Source organism: Lampetra fluviatilis, chromosome 8, assembly GCF_964198595.1.
Source record: "Lampetra fluviatilis chromosome 8, kcLamFluv1.1, whole genome shotgun sequence".
Lineage (NCBI taxonomy): Eukaryota > Metazoa > Chordata > Hyperoartia > Petromyzontiformes > Petromyzontidae > Lampetra > Lampetra fluviatilis.
Window position 1 is genome coordinate 14109169 of NC_136282.1, and position 14395 is coordinate 14123563.

The 14395-nt window shown below is 47.1% G+C and overlaps 1 protein-coding gene and 1 non-coding gene across 3 annotated transcripts in view; both read right to left on the reverse strand.

Moving 5' to 3' along the window:
* Positions 1-213: 213 nt before the first annotated feature.
* Positions 214-14395, reverse strand: part of CKAP5 (cytoskeleton associated protein 5) — a 28781-nt gene continuing 14599 nt past the window's right edge. Inside the window, exons 28-44 of one of the 2 annotated variants that reach the window (XM_078859230.1) lie at positions 14117-14242; positions 12261-12410; positions 11644-11847; positions 11330-11465; positions 10737-10930; positions 9876-10042; positions 9462-9485; positions 8601-8792; positions 7980-8103; positions 7643-7822; positions 6095-6361; positions 4913-5101; positions 4081-4215; positions 3635-3718; positions 2228-2399; positions 1396-1586; positions 214-952 (exon numbers count right to left, since the gene is read on the reverse strand). In XM_078859230.1, the coding sequence (XP_078715356.1) occupies positions 695-952; positions 1396-1586; positions 2228-2399; positions 3635-3718; positions 4081-4215; positions 4913-5101; positions 6095-6361; positions 7643-7822; positions 7980-8103; positions 8601-8792; positions 9462-9485; positions 9876-10042; positions 10737-10930; positions 11330-11465; positions 11644-11847; positions 12261-12410; positions 14117-14242 (2793 nt within the window). In that variant the 3' untranslated portion in view covers positions 214-694. The remainder of the gene's footprint in view (positions 953-1395; positions 1587-2227; positions 2400-3634; positions 3719-4080; positions 4216-4912; positions 5102-6094; positions 6362-7642; positions 7823-7979; positions 8104-8600; positions 8793-9461; positions 9486-9875; positions 10043-10736; positions 10931-11329; positions 11466-11643; positions 11848-12260; positions 12411-14116; positions 14243-14395) is intronic. The other variant, XM_078859231.1, reaches the window with a different exon arrangement.
* LOC144934001 (small nucleolar RNA SNORD67) lies at positions 6773-6896 on the reverse strand. Its single transcript, XR_013637120.1, has one exon. It is a non-coding gene; the product is annotated as a small nucleolar RNA SNORD67 (small nucleolar RNA).

Genomic DNA, 14395 nt, shown 5'->3' on the forward strand with positions numbered 1-14395 from the left:
CTAGCAAAAAGTGTAATCGATCTGGATTCCCTTCATATCACATTCACAAATAAGAGCATTACAAAGACAACTAAGAACGGCTTTATTAAATAGTACATGTACTCAAGCTTGTACGCCAGCTGGTGAAACCAAACTACTTTACACACAACTCTAATCGTGTTAGATATACAAATAATGTGCCACGATTAAACAGGAGCCCCGATGGGTCTCGTATGCTGCCAATGGGAGTGATGTGGAGGGGGGGGGTGTGGAGGAGAGGCCTTGATCACGGTTCCAAAAACGTAGCAAACCAACCCAACGGTGCAGTTGCAGAAGAACAAAATAAAAGTCGACAAGGACATACACAGCAACCGGAAAAGAATGGATTAGTGAGATGAGGCCCAGGGTCGGACCAATGTTACCAAACCACCATTGCTGTCCTACAATAAAATCTCACTTATTTCAGAGTAACGGAGTACCTACCGAAAACTTTAAACATTTTGGCCTGTCCTTTTTCCTATTCTTGTGGTTTTTGCATGACACTCTGAATTGACAAAACTAAAAAATGGAATTAAAATAAATACATTTGTTTGGAAGGAGCCGAGAGAGTGGTTCTGTGGATTTCTACTGCTCGAGGCCCAAGCAGGGCCGGGTGAGTAAAGAAGGGAAGTCTGCCGAGATGGTTAAGGATGGGGGGGGGGGGGAGCCTGTTGCGCTACTTCTTGTTCGCTTTGATCTGCTCCAGCCTCTTCTTGAGGTCCTCCAGGTTCTGGCTGGCGACGGGCCTGGGCGGCGGGAGTACGGCGGCGTTGGGCTCCCGGTCCCACGCCTCGCGCAGGTGCGTCAACTTGGGGCCGAGGGGCTCGCACGAGGAGGAGGACGACGACGATGCCAGCGAGGCGCTGCCCAAGAGGCCGCCGACGGACGTCAACCCCGTCCCGCCCGGCTTGCCAACCAAGCTGGAGGTCACATCCTGAAGGAGCAGCGGGCGGGGGAGGGGGCACGTGGCAGGTTTGCGACGACGACGGCGGCAGCGATCGTTAAAGAGCGGGGCGGTTCGTGCCGGTATGGGTACCGATAACAAAGAAATTCAAGGCTTCGATTATACTGGCAAAAGATGATGTTTGTAAAATTCGCAAATAATGTGCAGTATATACACACACACTCGATTAAGTCGCGCTGTATATACTGTACATTAAGTAAACTAGAATACGTTGTGTAGTATATATATAGAAATGCACGAGTGTTTTGCCGAACGCAATGATTATTAAATGCAATAGAACACCATTACGGAGTGAAACAAATCATTGCATGCTTACTGGCACCTTATTCAAACCACCTTATTACGATGAATAAGCGGGCGAAACACACGTGGGTATTTTGCCAAAGAACCCCGATGTGTATGCGAGGCTGCACCTTGGAGTTATCAAGGCCGCCCCGCTGCCGCAGGATCTTAAGGCGCTCCAGGTAGACGGCGGAGCCGACGGCGTCGTCACTGCCGATGCTCGTCGTGCTTGAGGAGAGCGACGCCGTCGGCAGCGACTGGGTCACTCCGTTTCCCGTGGAGCCCACGAGCCCCGACGATGACGTCAGCCCGCCGCCCGGAGCTGCGACGAGGATAACAACCACCGCCGGGGCGCCCCACGCCACGGCTCATCGTCACAGAGCCGCTTCCAAGAGTCAAAGCGTAATGAATCGTAGCCGCAAAACAGCTCGTAAATTAACCCTTTATAGTGTTCGATTCCGCTCTGATGATTTTCACGTACGTACACGTAAGTCATCGTACACGTACATCATCGGAACCGGAAAAAAAAAGTTAAGTAAAATAACTTGATCGTTTCCGAGGCTCCCACAAGGCCATGCGGGAGTGGCAGTTTGGGGCCAGCGATCTTAAGAGAGTGCGGTCGTGTCGCTCCGGTTCTCTGCAGCGAGTGCAATATCTTCAAAAACAACGGCGCTACGCCTCTCGAAACTAAATTAACGCTGAACCGGTTGCACGTTCCGAGAGTCAGCAGTGAACAGGACTCCCACCCGGCAAATTTCAGTCGTCTCGGAACGGGAAAAGGTGAAAAGCTATTTTGGGCGAACAGTTTAATCCACTCACTTGAGATTGAGGGGTGCATTAATGATGAACCTATTAGCCACAGATCATGACATCTGAAACACATTTCATTCACTTAAATTACATCACGAAGACAATTATTAAGGCAAGTGTATCGATCACATCCAGATGTCATTTGGTCTTTACCCAAAGAGGTCCCAGACGAGGGTGCCAGTTTGACCTTGCCATCCCGTTCCATTTCAATTATTCTCAGTCCCCTCTCCACGTAGTTCTGGAAGAACTGGGAGGACTTGCGCAGGAAGGGCTCCAGGTCCGTCTCGGGGTACCTCTTCTTAAACTCGTACAAGTTTTCCAGGCCCTACGCACGCACACACGCAGCCACGGTGGCCCACAGCTGTAATCCAGCGTTCTGCAGTCATTGCTTGGTGGATCGCAGACGGTTTGCGAAACTCCAAAACCCCGCTAGGCTGCGAGATCACCAATAGATGGCACTACAGCAAATCGGCTTTGAGAATTCGTCTGTGCCAGGTACGTGTTTTTCTCTGGGTACTCTGTTTACTCCCACACTCAAAATTCTCCTTTACTTAGTCAAGCATCACAAAGCGGGACTCTCATGATACAGACTTGAGACTCAGTGGGGACCCTTATGGATAAATACATAACATTTCTATACACACACACAGCACCATCTACATATGAAACAAAATAACTACTTAAGCCTGCAATACCGGGGCTATTTATGCAGATGGCATTGGTTTCTTTCCAAATGGAATTGTATTTAAAATATGCAATTCGGATCGCAGCACACGATGCTTACACTTGCGCCACAAATTGCAACGTGACCGACTGGTGGAAATGTGGTGCGTTGCCACAAATACCTCCGTCGTAGTTACAGTACACCCTTGTTAATTGTACACATATGGGGTGGCTCTGGCCTCGACAAACTATTCAATATTCTGAATTATGCACAATGGTATTCTCCAGTGCCTTCTGCCCCAATACAAAAAAAAATCCCAAGTTGTTCTCCAAAAATGATTTTCTCCTGGGCCTTTCTTGATGTCGTAAAAAGTGCTTGATTTTATGTCAAACTCTTCACATACCATTTGCATTGACACACAATTACATCCCAAACTTTGGATTTGTCTCGCAGCCTCAGGGATTCATACTTCAGTCCCTTTCTATTGCTTCTTGATGGAGGTGTAGACGACATTTCTGAGAGGGTTGGCTTGCACAGGGCGCATAAACAATGTCAAGTCCAAAGCAACGGGTCTGCACACTCACCACGCGCGCCATCACTAAACCGAGTCATTGGTGCGCGGCATCGCTCCACCTGCATGCCAAAATTGGACCATTCGGTACGGCAATTCGGCTCATGGCGAATTACTAATACTGTATAGATGCCGAAAGTGCAGCCGTGCCAAATGATCCCCAATTACGAATTATCAACTACTGAAATAACGAGGTTTGACTGTATTGGAAAACACACAGGGTTCAATGCTAGCCAATGAAAACAAGCTCACAGGTCGTCGGTACGAACCATGCAAATTGTGCCGAGAAACCTTCCACCGGAAAAATATTGCACGAGACACCGACCTGTCTGGTGTTTTCTTTAGACCCAATCTTCTTGAAAATTTCTGCCATCAGGTCATTGAGCTTCGCTGTGGACACTTTGTCCTCCTGTGGATGAAAAAAATCGACATTATTTGTCCCAACAAAAAATGGCACTAATGTGTTGCTGCTTATGCCATGGCATTGCACAGTGTGTGTGTCTTTGGGGGGGTGGCACAGTGGGGGGGTAGAGCTGGTGCATCTGCCAGTCATCTCAGTCAGCCATCCCATGGCACCTGGGTCTGTCCCGAGACCTCCGGTCAGCGAGCCTTCGACACTTCACGTGGTCTCAAAGTGCACCTGGCCTGGCACATGCGCCATGGTGACGTCACCATCACTTCGTTGCGAATGGCGGGTTTTGGTATTGGTGTGTTGGGGGTGTTGGGGGTGGGTGGCGGGGGGGTGGAAGCTTGCGTCGGTTGATTTCTCACTTTTTTGCCAACTCCTTTCTCCTTTTCCATATCTGCCTTGCTGATCTCCATGTCCGTGTGCTTGGTCACCCTCTTCAGGAAGTTCTCCAGCTCAGACTCATCCTTATTCTCGATCATCCCTATGTGGTCCAGGATCTGCGAAGAGGCACATTTTTAAAGAATGGTAGAAAATTGCCTTGCGCACGCAGGCGAGCGCTGTTAGCAAGCAACGATTAACGCCACCACAGCACACGGTGGGGTGTACGGGCTGGCACTACACTATACTGGTGATGTTAACGCTCACTTAAGGCCGAGTCAATCCAAGAGTAGGCGACCTGACATTAATTGATGGCCACGTCCTGGAAAATATCCCAGGATGTTTGTGCCACTGTATGCACAAGGGGTTGTTGAGATTTTCTTTTAGAAAACTCGAGAATCACATTTGCAAAATATATATATTATAGGTTTGCGACACATGTAAAATTGTTTAAAACACAGCCCTGGAGTGTGTGCATCATTGTGTCTGTTCAAATGTACCACACGGGGACTGATCAATCCTGCCACTGGTGCCTTGAGATGGCATTCCGCTAACCAATCACATTGGAACACGCCATGCTGTTTGAACGTTTGCGCATGCCCAAAATTGGTTCCACCATTCCCGAAATGAAACTAGATTCAATTGCCGATCCACCGAATTGGAATCGATAACAGATTCTGAAAACAACCATCGACAAATCGATCGTCGATCAACAAACCCTACCTCCATTGCACACACACACTCAAGACGTAAACATTTAACTTGCGCCGCAACACAGATCAGTGCGCCGCGACGCGATGGGTCTTTGTCACGCACCTTGGGTCCCTTGAGCTTGCCCAGTGTGTGCAGCAGCGTCTTGATGGTGCGCAGAGGCATGTCGTCCTTGCGCTGCTTCCACGACTCGCGCGGGAACACCCTGAGGAAGTTGTGCGAGTCCAGCAGGATGCGGTCCAAATTCAAGGTGTGGATGATGTTGGGCAGCAGCCGCGACAGACGCCACAGGCACTGCGTTGTCACAACGGGGAAAGGAAGAAGGCAATGTTCCGTGTGTAAGAGGAAGAAGCAACAAAAAAAGAACGAATGGCTCTTGACTCGTAAAACTAGAGGGCGGCCCTGTCGACAAAGACGTAGTGACGGGACATTCACAAGACACTTAGCTAACACCGCTCACTGGTTATCAACTCGCCTGGCCCTCACCACTTACCGGTTCAAACAATGTAGTGAAAAGCCTGTTGAGATTCATTGGCTGCTCTCATCGAAAAGGTCAAATGTTTTCCTAACATCTGCCTCATTTGTATAAACTACATATCATAAGTGCAATAGTGGCCCGCCTACAAATTATGTAAAAAATAAAATCCTCATCAATTAAATTTCACAATCATGTCAAACAGGCTAGAAACCCAGAAACCAGGATAACAAGAGACATTCTTTTTAATTCGGTAAAAAAACTCAATATTTCAAGAGCTGCGATGCATGTGAATACCGACACGGTGGTCCTTAATAAACACATTCCTGCGGAGGGAGCTGGTAGGAACGTTGGGTTGCTTGGTCAATGGCCAGGGTCAACGGCGGCGTGGTGTATTCCGCAAATATGGCCGACTGTGAGGGCGGGCACAAGCCGGCGTGAGTAGGTTAAACGTTGAGTTTTATAAGGGCACCACGGGGTGACCAGCCCCTCCCCACCCAGCCCCACCCCCCACCCTGCCCCTCCCCAACCTCCCTCTCATTTTTGGATGCACGACGGACGGACACAATAATCCCCTGTGGGCTGGTGGAACCAGGTGGTTCCTACCAGTAATAACGTCACCAAGCAGTCCTTAAAGAGCCGCATGCCTCTCAGGAGCCGCAGGTTTCTGACCCTTGGCCTAGGTACAACACAACTACAAGATAAAACTCGTTTTCTGTTGCATTTTCCTTCAAGGTAACATCTACCTCCACACAAAAACAAACAAACAAAAAAACTTGCAATGCAATTACATTGATGATCTAAGCGCTCACCTTCATCACAAGCTCACAGTACTTTGTGGAATTATTGGCCGGAGTGGCGAGGCAGTCCTGCAGGAGCCGAATCAGCGAGCTGAGGATGCTCGTCTGGTCGGACTTATCGAGCACCTTCAGCAGCAGCATGTTGATGGAGCGAATGACCTGGGGACCATCTTCGAGGTCCTCCAGCCTCGTGTCCAGCAGCAGCGTCAGCAAGCCATGCATCAAGTCCTTGAGCACGCCCACCGACGCCTCCTTTGAGAGGCCGTCCGTCTGGAAGAGCTACAACAAGGCCCCGACAAAAATCAGGTAACCACCGTCGCCATGGTCGAGTGCAGGGTTTAACGAACACTTCACTATGAACAGAAAAAAATAGAGCAAACCAATATTTTGGCAATGATCCTCAACGCATGGGCGAGTTTATTTTGTGCTCATGCACAACTGCCAATGCAACCCACTGTTTTATATTCTATCAAAATAGATTAACGAGTAGCCGACTGTTTACAATTTTATGTACGCACAACAGAGCAATAAACACGAGTATTGTAGTACGCAAGAGCAGTACAAACTGTTCCATATAAAGTACAAACTGTTCCATATTAAGCATTATTTGTCAGTGTGCTGATTAACCAAGCGAGCAAAGTTCACGCTTATGAAAGTTGAAACACGTGGTCTCTTTGCCAGAAGTCTGTCAGCGAGTCAGATGGCCCCTGTGCACCTCTGGGCTTTCATCAAGGAGTGAATCCATTCGGCCCGTGACAGGAGCACGCCACATGCACGCTCCTGCCGCGTCATTGTGCAACTCATCACTCTCGCTCTACAGAACAGCTGTGCTCACTCAATCACTCGAGTGTAATTACATGCGTTCTCCCACCGAAAGTATCAAAACGCATTGTTTATAAACACTAGTTTAAAAGAAAGCAATTTGCTTCAAGTACATCACAGTAGAATTACTATGCCGATAACACTCCACTCTCCGTCGACATGGATTCCTGGGAATTTTTTCATTAAAGTACTTCGTAATTGACAAAAAGGGGCACTGTTATTTTATGTTCGGAAATTAGACAAGAGCATGGTCTATTAAAAGGGAGGCAAGGGATAAGGGTGCAAGAGAAACATTTGGCAGTGTGGAAACCAGGCAAGCTCATTGCACAACAACAATTTCGTATAGCTTACCAGTCCACAGCTGCAAGTCTTTCACAAGTGTGCAGTCTATTAACAAATGAATGCCCAATCATGCGCAATTGCATACCCCAAACTGAAGCCAACGACCTTCAATCCCAATACAAAGTTCAATGGGGTTACATATTTTCCAGGGGTTTACGTAACCGAAACTAGCGTACGTCACATGCACACGTGATGTATTACGTACGACGTCACGTGCACACGTGATGTATTACGTACGACGTCACGTGCACACGTGAGTGGCCTGCCATAGTTTGGCAGGCCAAGCCGTCGCGAGGGGAGTACGGGCCTGTCGCTCACCAGTTGGACAACGCTGTTAAGTCAGCATCAATATCCTTTGCACGCGAGCTTCACGGCACGTGCAATCGTGCATCTTACTGTGGCGAGGTTGCTGATGATGCAGCTGTAGAGTTTGATGACGTCGTCCTTGTTGGTGCACTCGTCGGCCAGGTGTCTGTCATAGGTGAGTCTCAGCTGCATGAAGGTGGCGATGAGGAACTGGTCCACATGGCCCGACATGGCCTCCACCTTGTCCTCGCTCCGCAGGACCTCGTCGATCTGCGTGCGTGAATGCGCATGCAGCACCGCCGCCGCCCCCCCCCACATCCGTTAAAAGGGAATGGAGCGATCCTAAAAAAATTGTACTTTAAAAACAAAACCAGCACAACCAATATCCAATTTAGAGCATTAGGTTCTAGGGGTTGCCTTGGGTTACCTGGGCAAGGGCCTGTATGCTGGCATCGATCTCATTGCTCGCCACCTGCGAGATGACAAAGTTGATGGTGGACGCTGTACTGCCCCCGCCGATGTCGTCAAACTGTGGGGAGACTGATCGGATCCTGCACACGTGAGATGGAAGCAGATACATTTTGCCGATTCAGTTCAAACCTTCACGTGCAATTTTTATTGGTGTATTTATCGAAAACTATTTATTTTTTACTGTTTTATCTCTTTTACATGTAAAATGTTGAGGATTTTTCACTTACAAATAATTATTTATAAAAGCCACTTAGAAAAATAACCATTATCAGGTCACACATATGTGCGCACAAGGATAAAAGGAAAGAAACATGAGTCACGAGACTCAGAAACTTTCCTGGGTAAACAAGTAGAACAATAGTATTGCCACCGTGAAGACGACAAAGCCGAAAGCAAGCGTGGTCTCTGTTGGGTTCGTTCACGAGTTCACCGCTTCTCCTCTCAAGCGTTAACTACGTAACTGCCACAAGAGCTCGGGGAATAGAAATGCTCAGGAGCGACCTAACCCGCAAGACCACCACACTCGCAATACAATTGAATTTGCGGGAGGGGGGGTGTAGATCGGTGGATCACACACGCGTGCTCGGGTATGTTCATGGGCCGCAAGACGTCGTCCAGTTCGTGCTGCACGAGGACGGGCAGCTCGCAGTGTGGAGCCGAGTCGTCCTCCTCGATGTCGTCCAGGTCGAGCTGGAACTCGCGGGAGGCGGCCGGGGGCGGTGCTGGCTGGGCGGCCGGCGTGGCCGACGGGCGGCCAGCTCGCGCTTGGCTGGACGCGTGCAGGACGACAAGTGCGTGTGAAAAGGGCGTGTAAGAATCACACCGAGTATTGCGTCGGATTAAAAAAAGATGGCTCCCTAATTTTTTTTTTTAACAGCTCTTATCTTGTACGTACGTACGTACGCAAGCCGTGCGTCCGGAGACGTCCGATGTAAATTAGGAAGCTTTGGCGGTGACAAAAGGGGGCACTGACGTTCCCGTCAAGTGCACGATTAGGGTGCTTGAGTGATGGCACGTTGACGTAACTCCCAACAAAGTCAGTGCAGTGATATCAGTGCTATGGCGGAAGCCCCTGAAAGAGATTTCAGTATTTTTTTTCTCATTATTATTAACCTTTAAAGCCACGTCAGAGCCCAGGACACAGCGCCTAGGTACATAGATACAAGATAAAAGCTCTTTTTTTCCAGCAAAATACTTCTAGCGGAGGCAAAATAAGGGGAAGTTGATGAGTCAAATGTCCTTAATCTTACCAAGCTGTTCGTCTAAAATCTCATCTGGAAATGCAGGCTGTTTACTCTGGCCTTCACACGGCTCTGTATCGTACATCGCCAGAGGAGACCTGAAATCTTGCGCCACGTGACGTTGGAGAAGTTTGAGGAACAATGGCAAGGAGGAAGGAGATGGTTGGGGACAAGACGAAGCAGAACAAGATACTCACATGCGGTAGGAACGGTACATTATTCTTTTTCCACAATGAAAAGCGCAAGGAAGAGAAGCAGACATTTGATACACGTCCCCTAATGTATCGTTACCCTACGTAAACAGACAGTTGCAGAGTGCAGATGCCACGTGTATCAAAGAGCCAGAATGAGATATGAACACAACGGACCAAGATTAACGGCTTGCACGGTTTAAACAACAAGCAGTGAAAGAATGCCACCAATTTTTGCAAGGCATTCGAACCTTGAGCAGCAAGATGTACACAGTGGGGCCCAATTGTGTTTCACAAGTCAATAATTGTGCGATCACTTCCTCATTATCAATGAGCTGTGATGCACAACATCAGACCTCGAATCGTCTCATCCCCTTAAACGATACAAGATGCAGAGAAGACGGTAAACAACCCACTCACTTGAGCTTGGAGGGCACCTCTTCTTCCTGCCCGGCGCGGCCCTTCAATATCGTTGTGTTGTTGCTGTGGGTCGCTGCGACGGCCGGAGTCGGCTTGGTGCCACTTGAGGGCTTCTTGGCAGAGCGTTTGATCCTTTCCTCCAACATGCTCATGTCCTTGTCTGCCAGCTAGCAACAAAACCAAAAATAACCAATGGGTCATCACGATCATCATCTGCCGGATGACGATCCCGTCGCACCATCTCCTCCGTGGTCTTTAAAGCGAGCTTGTTCACTCCATTGGACGCCATTCCACCACTAGCCTCATCCACCGATCTGTCCCTGCCCAAGCCCATCCTTACTTTTCCGAACAGCCAAAAATAATGTGCATCATTTATATTTGTTTTCCGATCCACGTGTTCAAATTTGTTTCTGAATGTAATTACAATCACATTTTTTTAATGACAAAAATAATTCTTACACTTGATTTCAAAATTTGAGTACATGGGTGGCGGTGCATTATAAAACCTCACGTCATGGAATGTACAACTCAACCTTTTGCACATAGTCAGCTATGAAGGTGCCCAACATGCATATTTAATTTGTGGCCCCATTTCACGTAAACTTGTTCAGAGCATATATTCCTCTGAGTATCCAAACTTCATCTACAACAGTACTTCCATCAGTAATTAGAGAAATGTCACTCCACATATGGGTATAAAAACTAGAAAAATACACAGCACCAAATAAAAGCCAAATTATTAACGCACAATTCAACGCATTTACAGGAAGAGTCAGAATTTATTTGAATCAATGAAGCGATCGATCGTCACACTTTTAAGTGGTTAACGTGGCACGGCTAAAAAATAGAAAGGCCACCTACATTTCCAATCATCTTGAGAACCTGTTCCCCAGCGAGGTTGTACGCCACCACGATGGTGTTGAGCGCCGCGTTGCGAACGGAGTTGTCGCGGTCGCCAATCTGCGTCGCGATCTCTTTCAGGGCCTTCGCCGGCGTGGGCTGGCACACGTTTATGCCGTAGCTGTCGATGAGCACTCCCAGCTCCTCCAGGCACTCTTGAGGTCGGACGGAGCAGACCGAAATTAACAAATGTTGCATGCACACATGTGCTCATCGCATAATCAAGAAACACATTTGTACATGCGCCGTCTTGGGCCAATATACTTCTGGGCGAGGGTCTCCACAAACTTGGGGCTATATGGCCATATGTCATCACGTAGGTCAGTACAGGTTGGTGAAAGTGGGGAGCATCGACGCAGAGTACAAAAACATATTTCGTTACACTGCCCTCTGCCGACCACCACACGGCAAAGCCTGGAAGCAAGCTTTTAACGCCTTTTTAATGTATTGGATGAGATCGGGTGCGTGCTGGGTGATAAGATCACAAGTCAAATACCATCGAACAGAAATATAAGCGGGAAGGATGCTTGACAAGTGAGTTTCTCACAACTCACCCGCTCTTTGTTTCGAGTTCTTGGACTTTATTCCGTCTAAAACGAACACAAACATCTTGCTCGCTGGATACACCTTGCAGATATTATTCATGATCATTCGGACATCCTTGCGAATTGTGTCCTTTGACTCACCGACCTAATAGAAAAAATACGTACGGCATACATTTTTTATAATTAAATTGCAGAACTTGAACTTTAAATTTTAAACCACACGTACAACGGCACCCAACCAAAGCGGCAAGCATTCTGTTGGAAGATTAAAATTTTGCATCGTAGAACAGCTGTTTGGACACGACAACACAAGCCAAACTCACCTTCAGGATGAGGTAGGGGATGAAGGAACTGGCCTCGAAGTCAGTGAGGCAGTAGCCGTCGGCCGATATCGTCAAAAACAGTATCTTAAGATACTCCAGCACCTTCATCAGCACGCTTGTGTTCGTCTCAAAGAAGCGCAGTGTCACCCACTTCAGCACCAGGTCCAGACAGCTGATGCAACCATCCTTTTCAGCCTCCATCCGCTGCACGATAAAACCTCCAATTAGTTTAGATAGAAATTGCAACCAAAAAAGCATTCACCCAAGATACTTTGGTAGGGCAAAAAAACACTGGTTAAATCGTAGGTCAGATGGCCTAAATATAATTTATTCTGACTTTTCAGTTCTGTTTGCCTTGCCACGTAAAGCCGACAGACTGTGGCCGAGCCATGGAGTGTGCGGGTGGCCCCCACAAGCTGGAGAGACCCAGGGGATGAATTAAAAAAGGGGGTTTGAAATTGGACTGGAGAGGCCTCATTTCATGCCTTGCACCAGGGCCCGTGCAAACCACACTCTGCCACCGGACGGAGATGAGAGTGAAGCAAAACTTTAAATGAAATTCCCAGCAGCCAACCTCACTGGATCTGACGCCAGACAAGTGGAGGTTAAGTCTTCACCTCGGTCATGATGCCCAGGGCCTTGTTGTGGTGCTGGAAGTCTGCGTGGAACAGCTCCTCCAGGAGCCACCGTGCCACGCAAGAGGAAATCTGCGTCTTCAGCTGCTCAATGTACTCATCGCGAGGTGTGGTGAAATTCCATTTCAATACCTGTTGAAGATTATTTTACAGGAAAAATGCACATTTCCACCACATTCAAAATGTATATACACATGTACATACAATTTTTTTTAATCCAATGCAAGCTTAAAGGGCTCCACATGCCATGTGACCTTGGTTCACCATGCTGGTCAGTGCCGGTTGGTGAAGACAGGGAAGTATAGATGTGGGAACAAAGAATTACAGCACAACAATAATATGATAATTGTTTTTTTTACCATTTTATCTGGCAACAAAACTGACACCTTTTTTTTTTACAAGGAGTCATGTTTGCATTGACCACAATACCTGCAGTCGGAATGCAAACAAAAAACAACTCTGATAATATATGCACTGTCCTTGAAATGGATTGGTCCGCACCCGAGACAGCTTTCCTTAGAGCCTAGTCTCACATGGTGTTGGACCAGATGACGCCAAAAGGCGCACAACTCAAAGACAATGCACCATCAGAGTATGAGAGCTCGGGGTTAAGCATTTACACCATAGGAACCTCCTTTGCCAGTAGCAAAATATGATAATAGATTTTTTACCCTTTTATCTGGCAACAAAACCGACACCTTTTTAAATTCTCAATTATATGTTCTGCACCGCCCGCCGCTGCCCACCATGCAGCGCCAGCCTTTGATAAACTGCGTGTCACCATGGTCACTTATTCAAGCACTACCCATGCTTCATTCTGCTTAGCTTTTCGAGACGTGAAGGGATGGGGTGCATTCTGGGTTCATCGGTCATTGGCCAAATTGCATAGCTGGGAAGTTTATATGCTCAAGTCAATTTAGCAAACGCACAAGCAGGATGCTGCACACCGATACTGTGAGAAAGTAAAACCCTTCTGGATCCAAGAGGAAAAGCTGATGTTTACAATTTGTAATGTGTGCCTAGCTCATCTTCTTGACCCAGAGTAACCAACATAGAAGAAAAAGGTTGCGCATAGAAGAAGACCTGATGCAGGCAGTAATGAGAAGGAAACTGACAATATTTGAGGTCACATATGTAGGTTAGACAACAAAAGAAAAATGCCAAGTATGTTGTTGTTGTTGTTCGGGGAAAAATGTAAGGAACCGGAAAGAGAGGAAGACCTAACAGAGAATGGGCTTGACAACGACATCGTAAGAGATTGGTGCCAGAGAGATGTGGTACTACTTGAGCATGTTGGCACTACACCAGAGGAAAGTGGAAACAAATGACGAAATATGCAGGCTATCTGTCCATGGATGGTGATGATGATGACACGTCATCATGGCTAAACACAACTTGCATGTTATACATACATGTGTCATATGGGCTTTCGTCATAAGGGCTTGGGCTAGCTGGATGACATGAATGTTTACATTTTATTATGGAATTTTACACCGGTAAATTATCCAGATGAATGCCGTACTTTGCCAGTGTTTCTACATCTAAATACAAGTTTGTTTAAGGTGCTTGTAACGTATTTCACAATTATCAAAACTTTTATTTTTCGATTTAAAGCTTTCGTGACTGCAGGGATTCATCTTCTTGGTTCTTGGTTCTTTCTAATAATATTTTATTATTTCCCTTCACGTATAAGGGAAATAATAAAATATTATTATTTCCCTTCTACGTGACTTTACCGAAAGAACCAAGAAGAATTATCAAAACAATAAATTTTACCATACATGTCCATGACTGAATTCTAGCAGTACAGAAAACATGGATTGCAATGATGAGCTCACCTTGAGTGCCCTCTCTTCTTTTACCCTTTGTTCTTTTCCATTTGGAACCACAATAAATATAGCTCCTCCCCTATCCTCATCCTCCTTCAGATTCGACTTGCTGGTAGTCTTCTTTCCCAACGTAGCCTGGCGAATATAGTCAATAAATTGTAGTTTTAAAAGCGTGCACGTTCAACACCAAACACACACACATAAAACACGGACAAACACTTTCCACCAAACTGTGGCAATCTCCTCTTGCATAGGTGTAGACACAAAATATTATCATCGAAGAGAGTT